The 19,644-nt window shown below is 35.9% G+C and overlaps 1 protein-coding gene across 8 annotated transcripts in view; it reads right to left on the bottom strand.

Moving 5' to 3' along the window:
• Positions 1-19,644, bottom strand: part of LOC132200224 (synaptotagmin-7) — a 232,097-nt gene that overhangs the window by 79,352 nt on the left and 133,101 nt on the right. The window contains exon 1 of one of the 8 annotated variants that reach the window (XM_059625531.1): positions 18,597-19,051. The exons of the other annotated variants lie outside the window; for them this stretch is intronic. Within the exon in view, the coding sequence (XP_059481514.1) occupies positions 18,597-18,730 (134 nt within the window). The 5' untranslated portion in view covers positions 18,731-19,051. Of the gene's footprint in view, positions 1-18,596; positions 19,052-19,644 lie in introns of those variants that run through there. 8 annotated transcript variants of the gene reach the window in all.

The raw sequence follows: 19,644 nt of genomic DNA, 5'->3' as shown, positions 1-19,644 counted from the left end.
TATAAAAATTTGAATTAAATGTTAAAATGACCAAGTAACAATTTATTTTTATTAATAAGTTCACAAATTTTTTTTTTAAAATTCACGGTAATGGGTATAAACCGATTGATGCATATTGCGTTTGTACCAAATTCCATAAAACAGAACGAATTCATTAATTTTCCCCCAAACAACTTCCGCAGAAGAAGGCCAATTTTAGTAAGTGAATGAAAAGAGCAACCATTTAGGACACGTTATACGTATCCACGGCACAAATTACATCATCGACCTGCACTGTTTTTTATATTTCGTGAAAGGACACTCCCGTCGTGTGACCCATTTTGGCGGGCAGCACCGCGCACCGGCCGCGTCTCGTGACAAAAGAGTGAAAAATCCATTTCACTCGACCGGCGCAATTAAGCGGCGCCTCTCTCGTCTCTCGTTGGCGAAAATTCCGCAACCGTGCGAGAGATCAAAGCCGTGCAGGCGTTTCTACATAATAAATATTTCGCTCCGGCCGCGACCGAAAGAAGAAAAGAGGCTATTACAATTTTACTCTCCGGCCATTGTATCGCAGCTAAAAATAGCTTCAAAAGGTCTGTTGATTATATTTTTCCCTTTGCGAAAAAAGGAGTCTAATTTCCTCCGGATGAATATATTTGAGGCGCGAATTCCGACGCCCGCCAGCATCAGCATGGCCGAACCATTCTCTCGCGGTGACGTAGCAACTTTATCGAACGGCCGCGCCGCTTCACACGGATGCGTTTAAGTCGCGTGCACTTGCAAGCCCGCCCAACCCGAACCCCAACTTTATCGAACCACGCGCACCACGCACACGCCGTTCACTTGTGCGCCACCCTAGCTTCAATCGACCTCAACAGGTGACGAGATGCATCACCTTTATGTTGGCTTAAGGGATTTTCCTAGGAAGGATAAATTTTATCTTGAAACTAGCTCAGTCTCTATCATACACGCGGCTCCGAATTTGAGTAAAAAAATCGTCAGTTTTTTTTATTCATTTAAAATAAATTTATGGTAGTTTCGACAAGAATATTATACAAAATTCATTGTAAAAGGAACAAATTCGTGATATTAAAAATAAGGCAAAAATAAAAATGGCTAATAATCTGATCTTTGTTAGGAAAAGCACTTCAAAATTGAATTATTTGGACAATAACAGTTTACAATACAATTATTCATTCCTTTTCTAGCTTTATCTCTGAAAAATCGAATTTTGAACAAAAGGGTTTTTGGTTTTTAAAGACCTATTTCACACTAAGGATGAGAAAAACCTCAAAAAAGCCAATTTCTCACATCTCACATTTTATGTTTTTAGTAAAGTTTCATTTTAAATAGTTATTTTAATTGTAATTGTTGAAAGTAACCTGCGAGGCAAAACGATAAAACAAATAAATATTGATAAAAATAATTAAAAATTATATAAAAAAGTAATAAAATAATATAAAATAAAATTTAATAAATAAAATAAAATAAAATTGAATAAAATACAAATACAAATACAATTACAAATATAATAACATAGAACAAGAATTTTGCTTAATATTGCAAGCGTACATGCAAAATCAATTTTTTCTTTCTTTTAATTTGCATATCATTATTTCATTTAGGAACTGTTTTTTGTTTTTTAGTTTGAACAAAAATACGATTGAAGAAATCTTAATTTATTCAAACCAACAGGTCATCACTTTTTAATATTAAATCACTTAATTTTTGTCCCTATTATATCTTTTCATCAAAATGCGTCATGGTCATAATTGTTCAATCGCACAATTATATCATTTCCTGAATTCCCGACGTTGTCGGATAATAATTATTAATTTCATGCGTTCCAAACAAAATGCATTGCTCGCGGACAACAAAATACATATCGGTGCGCGGCGCCAGACACAGGTGGTTAATTAAGCTGACCTAATCGCAAAACACGCCACAGAGCAGCCTGATAATGTGCACCCGTGTGTGTGTGTGTGTGTTTGCCATTATATTTGCTGCGTGGTATAAATAATTGTCTTTCGTGTTGACTATCAATTATGTTGCCGCTGGCGCACGATAAAATGTTAGAGAGTGCATTCGTTCGTACACAAAAGCAGGGGGAACTGATCACGGCGCAGCTTTTTGTGCTGCTAATCGCATGTAAATTAGATCTAGTGGCCGAAGATAACGCACGTTGCTCTAACTACGTTTTTTCCCAACTGGGTTTGGTTTTTTCCGGCAGATGAAATTTGTTCCGAGCATTATTGATGTTCTGTCGTTTATCTGCTGGCGGCCGGAAGGGTGGACTTTGGAAAATCGACGACAGGCTTCAATTTGTGCGATAATGAGAGCGTTCGTGGTTGGACACGCCGCGGAAAATCGGCAAATGTATTTTTTTAACACCACCCACGCCGATCGATTTTCGCCTTGAAACATATACAAGCCGTGAATTTCCCTTTGGCTCTGACGTCCTTTGTTCAATTCCCAACGCCATCAATTGAAATCAGTGAAAGGGAACAATTGACAGAATTGATTTGGTTTCAAACGAATTAATAATTAATTGCTTATATAATACTAAATATTTCAGTAATTCAACCTATTGGTTTCACTATATAATTAAATTAATCTTCTCGTGATTAAAAAATAAAAAAAACAACAAATAACTTGAGCAATAACGACTTGCTCAAAAATGGTCAGCAGAATGGTTTTTTTCAACTCTAAAATTGCGCAAGCAACAAATTTTGAATTTTTAACAGGACTTAAAATATCGTTATCCGCGAAAATTATTAATAGTTTTGATTTTATTTTATATTTTTTCTCTCTCAAGAACTCCATGTTGTGTCAGAAGTCATAATTCATCCTCGTTATGTTACTTTTTCACTTTCAAAATTCTGATTATATAATTTTTTTCCTTTCGTTTTCAAATAAACGAACCTGTCTGTTTTGATTTCTGGCGTTTTCGTCTCACTCTTTCTATTTCAAATATAATCTCCAATTAAAATAATAGAATTGTACGTTTTCAACCAGTTTTGAACAGCCAACTTTATATTTTGATTATTTTAACCTGACAAAATAATCCTTTCCCAGAGTAGTTAAAACATACTAGTCATAACAAAAGTTTTTGTTAAGCTCGTTTCCTCTAATTCACTAAAATAACACTTTTTCCAACTCCAATCGAAGTAAAAAATCTCCCAAATCTCCCTGTTTTAAAAATATTTCCCTCCTCCCTGATCTAAATCAATTAAAATGTTTCACGAAAAGAGCAAAAATAACGTCTAATTCCAATTAAATTATTCACTTGAGCTCATCCTCACTGGTTTTGGAATAATTCCAAACAAGAGGCAAAACCGCGACAGCGCCAAATTTCATCACGACCTCTGCCCTTGTCTTGACTGGAGGAAAAAAATCTGCGTGCCATGCACAGTCACCGTGCACGCGCCTGTCGACAAATCTGGCCTTTTGATCTCGGGACGAATTTCACGGGCGTGTGCATTTTGCTTGCTGCTTGAAAAAGCGAAATTTCCACTCGAGAGAAGGTCGACTCTCGGCTGGCGCCACCCTCAACTTTTATACATATTATATGATATATTTTTTGCGACATGTCCCGCTCCGCCAGGGGCCTTATTTCAAGCAGAAGACTCATGTGCCAAGTTATCGCCACAAAAGATCAGCTCTTCTTATTCTTCCTCACTCTCTTATACCACAATAGAATGCAATAAATAATACACACCAAAGAGAAAAAGAAAGAAAGAAAGTGGCCCAGCATTTATATTTATTGTGCACGTTTTATTGGCACGTCCGGCGCGCGGCTCTAAATGTTGTGTCAGAAAGCAGACCTCGCAAGCCAGCGAAAAACGTATAACTAATGATCCCATTATGTATTTCTCGTCAAAAGCAGGAAAAACGGCCGTTCACGTCATTCCCTTTTTGTGATCGAATATAAAACGGTTTATTTTGCGCTGAGTTTGCACGTTGCCAAAAATGGCCGCGACTGATATCTCAGCTGCTTTGCTTCCTGGCCACGGTGGGCTGTGCATCGATTGCAGATCCCGGTCCAGTTGATTTATACTCTGCATGGCCATAAAGGCGGCCAATATAATAAGCTGCTTAACGCCGTATCTAATATTTCATTCCTCCTGTGCCAATAAAAAGCGACTTCCGATCGCAAATAATAATAATTCCGATCCGACGAATCGTTCGAAACCGGCGTTTGTATAAATATTATATTTTTTTACTCCTTTTCGTTTGTATGCGAGGGAGGAAAATAGGGCGGACAATATCAAATGGATTGAAAAATCTCGGTCGGCGAGCACGTTCAAAGAGACTTCAATGCTTTTACGTTTCAATGAGTTTTTTGCAAGAGCATGTGTGGAGAGAGAGAACAACAAGGCCTGCAATAAAAAGATGAAGCAAGTGTTTCCATTTGAACAAATTGTTTCCCATCCTTTTGTTAATAAGAGAGCACTCGGAGCCGTCTAAATAATTACATCATTTCTTTTCAAGTTTTTCAGATCTTTATGATCATCAATAATAGGGTAGGGATTTAGATTGTCTTGAATTAATTATAGGTTGGCTACGTTTTTCTTCGACCCGTTGGCCAAAGTTTTATATATATATAAATTTATTGAACACAAAATGTGTACAACTTTTTCAAAGTACAATTAATTATTTATAATTCATTCTCGCAGCTTCAAACAAGCTTAAATTATTTTTACAGCACTCACTAAAATGATACAAGTTAATTTTCATCCCACATTTTTCACATTCGCAATCATTATTTACATTTGAATGGTAATTTTTATTCTTACAAAATAGAAAGTGAAATCCGTGTACTGCATATCTGGTAAATAAATGTCTGTTTTCAAAATACGGTTTCTTCCAGCTCGGATTAGTCATTGCAGGAGTGTCATAAAATTGAGGATCAATTTCTGAGATTTTGTTAAGCTGATTTTCAATAAATTTTTGGTAACTATCTGTCTCTGTGAGCTCAAATTTCTTGTGAGGAAATTGGTCTCGGCCAACTCGTAGACTAGTTGGCCAAGGCATAGTTAAATTCAAAATGATGATTTATTTCATGATTGCTCATTAAAATATTATTAATTGTGAATGTATTTTTGAAGAGACCAACCACATTTAAATCTGATAATATCTACAAAATTAATTTTCTAATATCCTGTGAAATATTGTTAATTGAAACATTTGCATTTGAAGATTTTTGTCTCCTTAATTTATTGTTTTCATATATATTAAATTTTAAACCTAACCAACAAAACTTAAGTGAAAAGTTTAATTATTGTGCTTCTAATGATTGAAAATTAAAAAGAAATTTATAAATATTAAACTATAAATAAATTAAATAAATCATTAATAATAAAATAAACAAAAAAGAAATATTCTTTATAAAATTTTGATTTTTTAATTTCAATTTTTAAAGTTGTTTATTTTATTAAGCATTAATTTGCAGTAGCAATGACACTTCTTTTTAAAGAGGTGACGATTCCGTACTAGAAATTTAGTTGCAAATTTAATACATTCAAATATATAATTATAGAGAAGGCACGGTCATATTTTATTATCATAATTTATATTACACACTTTATTTGTTTTTATGTTACTTGAAAAACCAGAAGTTATTAAAAATATGGAAACTCTTGCATTTCACAAAAAAAATATTTATCTTGAGTACTTGAACTACTTCTTTATTGTCTTCTCAGCACCTAAGAAAGCAATTTATCAAGAAACATTGCGCAAATGCCATAACCATAACTTCATACGCCATCAGCAACAAAATATGTGTATTGAGACATAAAAGTGGCTCGATAACGGGTTCGCCATTCATTTGCAGTCTCGCGACTTGACGATTCTGCATTATCGCGCACGTCACAGAGCCAATATTCGAAATGCAGCCACTATATCGTTCATAAAATGGCACCACTCCAGCCGACTGACTGACCCATTCATATCTGCTCCATTTTTTCCTTCCATGCTGCATGCAAAAATGGGTTCGTGTTATCTCTCGCGCGAGAGCAGACAGACGACTCGCTCGATCCGACCCCGCCATTGGAAGAGCTCCCATTCAATCCGCGTATTATCGAGATTCGCCATCAAATTTAATGCTCCTGCCAGCATGTTACGTACATACATATTATATACCTGCAGAAATCTTTTCGTGCTTCGTATCCGCGCGAATCAGACAGATTTGGCTCCGACTTGAGAATCGCTCTATAAAAAGTTACTCGCATAGAATTCAAGAATATAAAATTGCAATTGATTTTATGCTCTAGAAAAAAGACTTGAATTAAATTTGAGGCAGTTAATTAAATTTTAAAGCTTTGGATTGCAAACTTTTCATGGATATATTTTGTATTATTATACATATTATTGTTGTTTATTTGTCACATAGTTTAAAACTATTTATTTAAAAAAAAAAGAATTGTAGGACAAAATGGCACCACCACTAGCATTTTATATTAAAATATAACAAAATTATTCCTATAATGCAAAATTTTGCAGCAATTTTAAAGAATCAATGGAATCAATGTTATTTGAAAAATAATTCATGGCCAAGATTAATTTTGTTATCGTGGTTTTCTAGTGCTGCAAATTTATTATTGATCAAATAAAATTTCAACGTACTTGCAAAATTGTCTTCCATAATGAAGAAAATTTTAAATTGGAACGTTCATTTTACTGAGCGCCTTTTTAATGTCGGAAACAGAAGTTTAAATAAAACCACTGCAGACGCTCAACAGAGAAAACCGCTGAATGCAAAAACTTTCATCGCCACACAAGTGCAGTGCGGTAAATTCGAACAAACAAGCAATGTCACCGTTTTGCGTTGCTTTTATGCATTTTTTGTGCTTACTGTTTGTGTAGATTTCATACAACACTCAAAGTTCTATTACTTTGACGCAACATTATATTTTATAATTCTGTAAACTTGCTCTGGTAAAAAGAAAATAAATGTTGCAGTTTTTAATGGAATTACCTCAAGTAATGCAATTTTCAGAGCCAATCTTGATGACTCTGAATAATTTAGGAGTTTTCCTCGAATCAGGTGCATCAAGCTGTTGAAACAAGAGTCCTTTTCATGAATGGCTAACTTGGGCACGATTAAATTGCGACGCACTCGCTCTCTACTTTAACGGCGGTGCTTCGCTTTGATGTTTTTGACTGTGAATAATTTTGCATGCTAATCTGCACTTCTTGTTTAACCTACTTCGTTTCCCAACAGCTGCGGTCGGTTATTATGGTAGCGACACGGTTCTCGGACAGACGCACTTCTTTGAATCGACCGCTGGAGACGGAGAGAGATTTTAATGGGGAAAAACGTATCTCTGTGGAAAAAACGTCATATTTTAATCTTGTGCTTGAATTTTTAATTAAAAATTTCTTTTTGATGTGGTAATGAGAGTTTTGATGAATTATGCAGCTTTATTTAAATGAATTTTAAAACGCTCTTTCGACGAATTAAAATTTAATTCATTCATTTTGTAACTGATTAATTAATTAAATTAATAAGTTTTGCTTGGACATTAAAAAAGATCAGAGTTTCACAAAAATCGAATAATTTTTGTAGCCACAAACTACTTGCATGAGAAATTAGCACTTCTTGGCGTCCCGACAATGCAAAGTAGCGACGCCTTTGCATAATTACCTTTCGTCGCGTCGCATAATTTGAATTTTAATAAGGTGCAAAAAGCGGGTGTCGGCGGCGGAAAAGCGCACGTGATTTATGGCGAACGTCCACAAAACAAGAATAATGAACGCGCGTCGTTTTTGGGCGCCAAACTCAACTCGGCACTAATTCATTAAAGTGGAAACTGTACTTTGCGGAGGAACAGCAGGAGTCTGCGTGCCGCTGCGAATGTATGCAAATTAATTCATTTCTCCCGCCCGCCGAAACGTCGCAAACAAAAATAATCATCGTAATAAAACTGCGGCGTGGGGAAGAAAAGAAGTGCCATTTCAAAAATTTTTTGCCAGACAAAAAGAGCGGCGGCTGTTGCGCGAAATGAATTCGGCGCTGCCGGCGTTGAGTAATTCGTATAGGCTTTTATTTTAATTTGCAGCGGCGATGAGCTCATTTGCCGACTGAGCCGCGAGTGAATGAGTTTCATTGCAGAGAAGATGTTGTTTTATTGCTTTTCACGCGCGGATGATGATGATTCTAATTTCGTTCTGCGAGGGCGTCTTATTTTGTCATCCCAGCAGCAGCTGCTGCTCATTTAAAGAATGCCAAGTTAAATTGAAAAATTAACAACGAGCTCTATGCTGGCTATTTCCTTTTTTTCTTTCAGATTAAAAATTTTTACATGTTATAAAAAAATTGGCGATTTCGGAAATAATCTTTATTTGATCAAAAGAAAAACAAATTGAAATTCATAGCTGGAATTTATTAAAATTATGATCAGTTTGAATTTCACTTCAATACAAAGACATTTTTATTTCAATTAGTATGTTTTCCCTCACAAAATCAAGAAAAAAATTAAGTTGATTTGCCAAAAAATTTAAAATATCTAAACCTAAATATTAATTTGTTTGAAGAAGTTGACACTCGAGGAGATGATCATGGAAATGAAGAGATCGGGCTTTTCCTAAATATTAATACAAATAAATAATAAAAAAAAATTTGTTACCAATTGTTTTCCTCACTTTGTAACGTTGTATTTTTCATTTTTATAAGTTTACTATTATGAACTAAATGCGTGTTTCAGCTCACGAAATCAATTTATATTTTAATCAATTATTTTATGTCAACACTTTAAATCAGCTTTAAATATTAATTTTTTTAAATTGACTTTTTAACCATAAAAAAATTCAAATACAATTACTCGGTTTCAAAGAAAAAAGTCACTTAATTATATACTCTGTAAAAACATAAAAGCAAAGTTAATGAAAATAAAAATAACATAAAAAAGAAATATATAAAAATATCAAAATATTTTGTTTTAAAATATAAATAAATAAATATAATAGTTAAAAAAACAATTAATAGCCTTTCAAAATTGTGACGCTCTATTGAATGAAGCCAAAATAAAAACTTGGCTGGCAGTAAAAAAAAACTATAAAATGTGCATTATCTACCGCAGTAAAAAAGACCGCCTGATGCTTACTGATGTACATAAATTTGACGCAGAGGCTAAAACACATTTCTTGTGGCCACAAAAAGGGCAAGCTGTGCGAAAACGATGGCCGCATTTAAATTTCCTCTCGCCCCACGGTGCGCGCATTATTATTATATATATAAAAAAAAACGAGCTAAGTGCATAATTTACGTTCGTTGCAACTTTTCATAACTCGGCTCATTTTCCGGGCTATTTTTAACCTGGCCCGGCTTGTGTTGGTTTGCAAATGGCCAGGCCCAAACTGCTGCTAAATAATTTCACGTTTCTGTGTGGCGCACACACGCGGGACCTGCTGGTTTGAAGCGCTTGCAGCGATTTTGCTGCGCCGAGTGAACCACGAATTTCTGCACCGGCCGAGCAGCGACGGAGTCAGCGACCGCCGCTGACGGGGGCTGAGAGTGCGAACGTGCGAGAGCCCCGGTTATTAAGCTGCCGCGCGTGAATTATTAAACCTGGCCGACGCCATTCCGCTGCATATAAATATCAATTTCAAACCTGCCTGCCAACTTTTCTGCTTTATATGGTCACGTGCATATGTTGGAGTTTACAGCGTTTTTTTTTATCAAAACATAAATTTAATTAAATTGCGAATAATTTACATGAAATTGATAAACTGAAAATTAAGGAAACGTTTTCGCTTTATGAATTATTTCCTAAACAGAGACTTTCCCAAATTAGTAAAAAAAGTTTGGTGAATTTAAAATTTCTGATTTCTGCTTCTCCCAATTCAGACCTGTTTTTTAGGGTCAGGCCAAGACAAGTTTTCTGCAGCGCCGTGGGGCGTTTGTGGCAAAATCAGCGATCGCAGCGCCAATGTGGCCAAATCCTGCAGTTTTTGGAACAAACTGATGGATCTGATTGGCAACTCAATTCTCACACGTTTTTTGCGCGAATCACTCGTATTTAGGTTTTCTTTTGATTGAGACGCAACGGTTTGGAATTTTCAAATAGTGTTTTCACAAGATATGCTCGAAATTTAGCAATCTTTCAGAATAGAGAGCACTTGACCGGAAAGGATCTTTGATTAAATTTATTAATTAATTAATTAATTAAAGTTTTGAATAAAGTTCTACACCAATTAAGTTTCATTTAATGACAATCAATTTGTCCCACAAAAAAATCTCTTTGCATGTTAAAATTTTCTGTTAATTTGATGAGATTTACTTTCTCTCACCTTTTTGTGTCAAATTTGAATACTTAAATGTGCGAATTTAAGTAACTGGAACAGTTAGAATCATAATTAAAATAACTGTACATCAAAGACGAGATTTAGTAGCGCTGATTGAGCGAATAAAATATTCAATAATTATTCAAAGTCTTATTTTCCTTTCCTGCCAAGACTTTCAGGTCGGAACAAAAACCACTCATTGTCAGTGGCGCAGTCAGTTGACTTTTCTTTCCTTGTTATACTTTTCTAATTTTCCTTCCGCGTTCTCCGGAAAACAAGCATTTGGCCCTGCTTCTTTTTCAGTCCAAACTTTTCCAATTGGCAAAATTAATCGAGGCAGCTCATAAAAGCGAATGGGAAAAACCGCACGTAATTACAAAAAACAGCTCGTTTACTCGTCGTAAAAAACATCTGTCTGCAAATACAGATAATTTTCCCGACAGCAAATATTTATCTCGAGAACAGCGACGCACTCGAGCCTCGTTTTTTTTCCGCAGAGAAAGGAAAGAAAAGAGAGGAAAAGTGCTTCGCGCTTGTTCAAATGAAAACGTCCAGCCGCGCTCAACCTGAAAGCTGCAGCCTCTCCAGCAGCACCGGTTCTTTTTTTTATCTTAAATTAGAATCGTCCCTGAGGGCTGCAAGGGTAAAACGAAAGTAGTTCCAAAAATGGCGTCTTGCTCTTTATAATTGAAAGGAGAGAGACGCCGAGGTGCACTCGATTTTAATAAAGAAAAGCATTCCTGAGGGTTTTTGTGTTTTATTTTTTTTGCAGTAGAAAACAAAAAACAAACTCCCATACATGGGGTGCAAACTGACAGCTGAGCGACTATCGATCTAAAAAAGCGAGTCGGTCGACGGGGCGTTTTCTCCACCCGAGAGTGAGTGAGCGAGAGAGACACGCACCAACAAGTTAGCCCCGGCCCTTTTATTGCGGTGGCGCCGCCAATTTTTATTTATTTCGAGGTATTTCGACGCCTGATAGTATGCAACCCTCTCCTCTGCCTTTCTCTTAGCCCTGCGAATTTATCACGGGGACGGCGAAATTGGTTCTCGCCGTGCAATAGTGAAAAATTTATAATGCGCAGATGCCGGCGCGCGAAAAACAACACGCACCATGATCAAATTTCCACCCGAGGGCTGTAAAATTTTGCCTCGCTCCACAATAAAGACAAATTGCATACCCGCTGCGCAACTTTTGCCGCTTTTATTCAACTTGGCGTCGGCCTGAGGAGAGGTGAACAATGGTAGGGACACTGCGTTGACAATCATTTTTTAGGTTTCAAGTGAAAAATTTGGATAGTTCTCTTATCTTATAATTTGTTTGAAGAAATTGACACTCGAGGCGATGATCATGGAAATGAAGAGATTGGGCTTTTCGTTGTTGCAAAAATTGTTTTTATTAAAAAACTAAACGGCTCTACCAGTTTCGGTCACGGTCTGTGACCCAATTTCATGAGCTAGAAAAATACAAAAAATCAGCAAAAGAAAAAAAACACCACATTTGAACTGGTAGAGCTAATTGTTTTTAATTAAAAGAACTTTTGTAACGAGGAAAAGCCCAATCCATATTTATTCTCTTAAAAAACATTAAAATATTTAATTTTTTTAGGCATTAACGTTTTATTGAAATTGTTAATTATAAAACAAAATTGCAAAAAAAACTAGCTTAAATCATTAGCCTGTTTAAAATGTGCAAAAATTAATCGATTAATAGCGTTCAAATAAAGAAGGACATTTGAATTTGAAAAATAAAGAACAATTTGAATGTTTTTTCAAAATCTTTTTCTTATTGTATAGTGGTAAATAATTTTAATCAATCACAAAATTTTAAACCAACTAATAATCGTCGGCTACGCGGACAAATGGCCATTCTGCGGTGGCGCCCCTACCGTCTATTGCATGGAACTAAATGGGATGAAGTGGAGGGGATAGTGGCCATTTGGCCGCGTACGTAGCCGTGCATTATAGTGTAAATGAGTCGAATTTAAAATTGAACCAAAATTTTCACAATGAAAGTGCTTTTATTAATATTTAGAAATGAAAATGTGGAAATTGTTGCCTGTAAAAGTCAAACAAATCTGACTAAAAAAAGTCCCCCAGTCAATTTTATTAGCAAACGTCTGAGTAACAATCAACTTTTTTTTCTTTGAAATTATATATAATTATCAAATTTGAATGTGCAAAAGTTTTCAAAATTTCTTTGAATAATGAACATTTATTTTAAAAAAAATCTACAGTGCATTTTGATGGAAAACCAGCAGCAACTCTTTATCAGCTTTGAATTGCCAGAAGACATTATTCGTTATTTGTCATGGGGCAAATGGGAACGCGCGCCAATTCCAGTAACTTCCATAGTGTCGTAGCTCGCGCGCTCAATGTATTTTGATTCCGCAGCCGTCAATCGCATTTAAATGTATCGCCGTGTCTACTTACACTTGGCGAAAGCAATAACGATTCCAACTCCGCCGGCGTCACCAGCTTTCTCGCTTTGATACGCCATCAGAAAATCACAGACCAAATTAGGTCGCTTGTCACACGTACGAGAATTCCGTTCGAGTGAGAAACGTTGCAAATTTAATTCCAATTCGCATCTGGTAATCGGATTTGAGTGTCAAAATTAAACGTATTCGAGGTTTTGGAGAAGTTTTCATCCGCAGGAACAAAATCCGATTATACGTGAAAAAAAATCGCCACCGTCGCAGCTCTCGAGTCGCGAGCGTGATTGGATCTCGACGGCAGCAACTTGAAACACAATTTCGCCACCATTCAAGCCAACCACCACCGACTGCATGTCCTGTCATCTAAAAAACAGGTCAACAAGTATGGCACTCGAGGCCCGCTGTCACTCATTTCCATAAGAACAAATTGCAAAGAGTTTCATTTCGGCGCTGCGCAACCTCAATTCCTCGCCGCTGAATTGCACATCTGATTAAAGTCGTCGTCACAATGTGCATCAATTTGTCTCTGATGGCGTCCGATTGTCTCCATTGTTCTGAATTGCATTCAGTAAGCAAAAAAAATCAGTAATTCAAAGTTTTGACCTATTTTCCACTAAATTAATTTTCTTGAAAATTGATAAAAACGTGAGGATTTTAGTAAACTAGCAGAATAAATAATTATTTATTCTTATATATACATTTTTATTCCAATATCGTAGTAGTTTCCAAAATAATAACTAGAAAGGATAAACTTTTAAAAATAAGAATTAAATTGATAAAATGAATATATAATTTTATATGTTTCTGATTTATTAAGATTATTGATATCTGTTAATATATCTTATTTAATATTAAAACAATTATTTTATATATGTAATATATTTTTAAATTTAAATTTTTTATTTAATATCATATTAAGTAAAGCATTTTATGGCATTATATCATTAAAAAAGTTTATTTTAATGTCGCCAGCAATTCCACGTGAAATAGGGAATGGTTTTATATCAAATGTTTATCATGAAATTACTCATAATTATTTATAACCACGATAAATAAATAAAAAAATCGCAAAATATTAAATTGAATGAAGAATTTCAGGGGCTTAATTTTGTCATTCAAACTAATGAAAAAATCTTCAGATATTTTATATCTTATATTAAATTTATTTTGTCCCTAGAGGTCACCTGAATCGAAAGTGCTGACCTCTGAATTTATCTCTTTCAGAGAATTCTGACCATTTTCATTTTGTTCACCTGCAAATAAGATTTGATTTTTAAGATAAAAATAAATATTTTTTCCTCACATTTGTCATTATTTGCAGATCGGACTATGACCAATTTTGTATTTACCTCGACTTGAATACAGGCTGCGTCTTGTTTGGCTAACAAGCTGCCGAAGCAGCGAAAATCCACCCCATGGCAGGGGTAGTCTTTCGTTCACGGTCCCAGTGTGCAGCTTTTTGAGCCGCTTTGCCTTTATTCAGCCAATATAAAACCAATATTCCGTGCTCGCATTGTTGCGGCGGCTCATCCCTGTGGCGTCTGATTCGCCGCCAAAATAAATGGGAAACACCGCCGGCGGCCCGGAAAAAGTGAATTATCTATGAGGGGGAGCGAGCGAGCGAGCGCAAAAAAGCAGAAGCTCTTCTTGAAAAATGGTCGCGAAAACAATTAGAGGCCTGCTGGGGAGAAATAATTGTTGATTGCGAGATTAGAGAGACTTTTTTTCCACTGCAATTGTGCGCCGAGATCACGAGACTACTTTAGTTTGTGTCGTCAGAGAGGAAAAAGAGGCGCACACGCGTCTGCCATGAAATAAAAGAAGACGGGGAAGTTAAGTTCTCGCAGGAACGTGTGCCAGATCAATTGTTTCTTTTTGCTCGAGAGTCTAGCGAGCGACCTTTATCTGTCCCTCCAGCAGACTGAGTGAGAAAAGGGCCAGGTTTATTGCAGTGCTAAAATTCTAAATGAGAGACGCTGCTTTAAAATTTCATTTGCTCCATCGCGAGGCCAAATTCAATTTCCCTTTGTAACAATAAATTCTGAAGGAAAGGCAGAAAAGATTGTAATGCTCAATTTTTTATTTAAAGGGTGCTCTCGGAACGAAATATTTTCCAACAAAGAAATGGTTATTTTGACAAATGGACTAAATTTTTAATTTTGAGTAATACTTCTTATTTAATTGATACTTTGCCAAGGAATCGAATTAAAAAAAACTGCTCGAAATAAGAGTATTTAATTTTTATGGTTAAATTTTCTGCAAATGTTTTTGAAAGATTTTTATTCAGGATAAAAATTTCTCTTTGGCCGTTAATTTCAAAAATATTTTTCGAATTTATGTAAAGAGAACTTTTGAGCAAAACCAGCATCGTTGTTCCACTTTTGAAATGCAAATTTGCTCCATCACTGGGCATGAATTCTCTGATACAAAGGCTAGGCAATTGCCTTTCTCCCCCTTCGCTACTCTCTAATCATTCTACGAGATACGCTCATCAATTTTTTTTATACTGGAAATTGCATTTGAAATGTGGCTGACAAACAGGATCCAGCTTTTAGTTTTGTGATTTATGTTCTCGGTGCTGAAACAAGGGGGATAATGTGCAGGCTTTTCAACGACTCGGCTAATGGCCTAATGATATATCTTGCGTGTTCGAAGAACGAAAGAAGGAAAGTTTGGAGATGCCCGAGCAACTCGACGAGAGCTAATGTTAGTTGAGATTTCCTTTTTTGGCGTCCCGCAGGGACGAACTCGCGTCTCTCGTAACTGAGAATGAGGTGCGAGAGTTAAAATTTCATTCGCTCGCGTGTGCCACTTGTTTTTAGAGCTGCCCCAAGTTTTAGTTGTCGTGTCGAAACTTTGGGTGCTCGTTTCGTGCAGCACTATTTGAATATGGAAGAACGAAAGCAATCAATATAGAGTTGACTGACGAAAGTCTGTTTGTTCATTGAATTATTCAACATATAACTTTGCTCTCACTTGAATCAATAATCATTCAAAACTGACAAATTATTTTTATAAGTTAGATTCTTTTTTTAGGAAATTCTATAAAATTAATATTAAATACTAAACTACGTTGACAAATATTTTTATATTTCTTTAAAAGGGGAATTTTCTAAAGGGTCTGATTGTTATGGATCGATCAAATTCAATTGTTGAGATAAATAATTTTTTTTCATATATTATGTATTTATCTTTCAATTGAAACCATTGTGGTGAATCTGTCAGGTACTTAAGTAAGTTTTCAGATCCAAAGCAGAACATGAATAATTTCAAATTTGTCTGTAAGTTAAATTTAACAAATCAAATCACTTTTTATCCAGAAAATAATATATATTAAATGCCAATTTCCACCCAATTTGATTTTGTGCAAGTCTCCAATTTGAAGTTTTTTTCTTGTGTGATTGGTCGTAACAAAATTTACAATAAATTTCCTCTTTACTCAATTTAAAACTACGTGCAAAGCTCTTTCCACCAGCAAAGTGCATCCAGGAGCGTTTACAGCACCAGATGCACCGTTTTCGAGTCCGATTAGTTCGTTGCATTCAATCTATTGACGGCAGAGACTTGCGCTCGATTTGCGCGTTTCGAATACAGATCGCATGAGCGTCCAATAACCCTTAACTTAACTATTGCTGGGAATAACGCAGTCACGAGTGGCGAATGAATAAATAAATTTATTTCATCACCGCCGAGCTATTATTCCGTTCCGGCACACATGCATATTGTTTTGTGTACGGCGCAGTACTTGGCACGGGAAACAATCATTCGAGTGTGGCGAGTGCGAAATTAAAATATAGAGTCGATGAAAATACGCTTACGATGATGATCAAATTTGAATTCGAGATGCAAGTACCTGGAGAGGAAATAAAATTTTGACATGATTGTTTTCCAGTCATTGAAATTTTGCGTCTAAATACTTATTTCTGTTTGAAATTAAAAGCGCCACATTAGCCAGCCACTAGATTCCTACACTACCGGCATATTTTATAACGCTTTTTATATCAATACTGAAAATTTAAAATAGTATCGGAAATCCAGGTTACCAGCAGAGAGTATGCGAATTAATTGTTAAATCTTCAATAGTTTCAGAAGGCCCTGATTATATAATAAATTACTTTTAAATCTTTTAATTATTAAAATAAAGCAAAACGCCGGTTAAGTGTAAATTTAATGGAACGCTTAAAATTTTAAACATTTAAAATTATTATAAAATAAAATTATAATATGAAAATATTATATTAAAACAACTGCTTTAATATTTTGATTAAATTTTACATATAAAAATACAGGACAATTGGATCAAGTATTTTTGGAGAAAATTTGGAAAAAATTCGTACAAAAAATCTTCGGACACTTTCTTTTTCCGGATTCGGACACAATTATTTCGGACACATTATGGGCCCCCCAATTTTTTTTTGCTATCTTTTTGTACGCTCTAATTAGTAAGTTGCAAATTTCCTCCATTATAAAAAGACCGACTGATTCAGAGATTGACTGTGGTGGTTCGAAAATTAACCAATTCGCCCGTCGATTCACGATTCAGTGAGTGTCTGCGGTTCGAATGCTGATTACAAGCGAGCGGCGAAATGTTTGAACAACAAATAATAAAGCCCGTCCTATAAATAATGAGAGGAAAACAAACCCTTGCTGACTAGCGCCCTGCGGCTATTTGCTTTAATTCTTGCCTAGACCGTCGTATGTACTTCGATCGGGTGAAAACCAAGCGGTTTTCGGATTAAAATGGAAGCGAAAAGGACACACCAATTTTCACCTGACTGCCGCAGCCGTTGCCACATCAAAGGGTTGCTTTGATTTCTGCAGAACGGCCTTGAATTTCGGGGCGAAATTTGCGGTTATGTAATTTGGTTGCCAAGTCGGTGATTTATTTTTTGCCCTCGACAGTGAAATTTTTTGGCCGCACATGGTCCGGAAAAGCGCTCGGTTTTGCAATGTTTGTGCGACAAATTGCTTCCAGTTTTGTCAGGTCGGCGTTATAAATCCCGGGTGGCGTTCTAGAAAAAAAGTATCACCTTTGTCATGTTTAATCACTGCTTTTTGTCAGCTTTAAAATGGAGGCACTGGCAGGTTGGTCCACATCAAACTGAATTTTCGAGTTAAAAACAAAAACTGGACTGCAAAACGACTTTGTGTTTCACACCTTTAAAATTTCCAACAACAGCTTCAATTTCCAGACCCACAAAAAAACCAACCCAGGGAATTAACTCTTCTTAAATTAACGAGATTTTTCAACCTAAAAAGGAGAGAATTTTGCAAAGGTTGCTTGAAAGTGAAAATGAAGCATTTTCAACGACCTGAATTACTTGCAGTCGTTATTTGATGGAAATTACGAAATTTGAAAATATTTCAATTTGATTTCTAATTTTCGCGTGAAATAAGTATCTTTAGTAAATTTTTTTTTAGCTGAATTAATATAATGTTTATTAAAAAACTCTGATAGGCAAATCCTGCAGTAGCTTTAAATTTGTTAGTTCATGAATAATATGAATATTTATTGTCATTTTAAAATACTTAAAGATTGACAATATATTAAAAAAAAATTGGTAAATCACAAATTTTTTCGGCTTTACTGAGGATTTAATTTTAAATAATGTGAAATCATTCAAGTAAAATAGAAAAATAACGTTTTTAAGTGACGCTTATTACTTTTTTCTGATTAAACGAGCCATTTAATTTTCAATTACGGCGGTTTTGTGCGTCAACAGAAAAACACATAGAACGTTTCCTACTTTTTCATCCACACTTTTTCGAAAATTGTGAACTAGAGCAAAAGCTGTAGAGTTTTTAGTGGAAATCGGAATCACAAAAACTTTGAATTACACCCTAATTTTTACACACAAACATTTTAGAAAAAATGGGTCAATTTTCACTTACCTCGCTGAATAGTATTCGAAAAAGGCTACTATAATTTCGAAACCGCGGCTAACGGCTGACCACATTCCCTGGGTCGACTCCGTTTTGGAAACGTGTGTTTGCAACTTGGTCACGAATCCAAACCACACAATCATATATTCCGCTGCGAAAGTTTCGACGCGCCGACCAAAAACGGCAGATTGTTTTTGTTTTTTGCAAGAAGTGTGAAAAATATCTCAACAAGGACGAAAAATTTGCAACTTTTTTTTAAACACGAGAGAGAACACTGAGTGAGGACAAAACGACGACGATTGGTGTGTCGCGTTGCGGGAAATATCACAGAAGAATGAATTAATTGTCGCGGGGGTGCAAACGGGGGTCGCGCTCACATCGAGAAAACCTGTTGACTGTGTCAGCTTGGGTGCCCGCGATATCTTGTGCGGCGGCCGCGGGGCTGCTTTTTTCGGTGCACACGGCCAGATATCAACTGAGGCGGCGACTGAGGCAGCAGCACCAGGCTCGCGCCTCGCCGCCCCCGTTACGTCACTTCCCCACCTTGCCCGCGCGGCCGGGAAAACGCGCCCGTTTAATTTTACTCTAGTACTCGCACGCACCCCCCGCCGAAGCTTTTCCTCTAATTTGCTCGCTTATTCTCGGTATTCATACCGTCGGGGGTGCTATCGCGAGGGTTTCTCTCCAAATCACCCTCAGAGGCCCCCCTTTTTCCTCATTTGCTCGTACTTTTGAGGGGAGAAACTTCAAAACGCGGGAGCTTTTTCGTCTAAACAGAGTTCTTTTTGGAATGTTTGACTTTATGCATTGAACATTTGATTTTTAATTATCTAGAGAAATATTCAATCATAATTTCACAATTTAAAGAGGTATTAAAGCAAAATCCTGTTGTAAGCTAGTTTTTTTCTTCTTAAATTAATTTAAAAACTACAACATTTTTGTCCTCCTACTAGAAAAGAAAAGTCGGTGAACTTTTTTGTTATTTGTTGATGTTGAAGTTGACAATATTTCATAGATAACTTTGAAATTTGAAATCGCGATTGGAGAATTTAGCAGA

Source organism: Neocloeon triangulifer, unplaced genomic scaffold (assembly GCF_031216515.1).
Source record: "Neocloeon triangulifer isolate White Clay Creek 2 clone unplaced genomic scaffold, ASM3121651v1 ptg000014l, whole genome shotgun sequence".
Classification (NCBI taxonomy): Eukaryota; Metazoa; Arthropoda; class Insecta; order Ephemeroptera; family Baetidae; genus Neocloeon; species Neocloeon triangulifer.
This window is presented reverse-complemented; position numbering and strand designations above follow the sequence as displayed.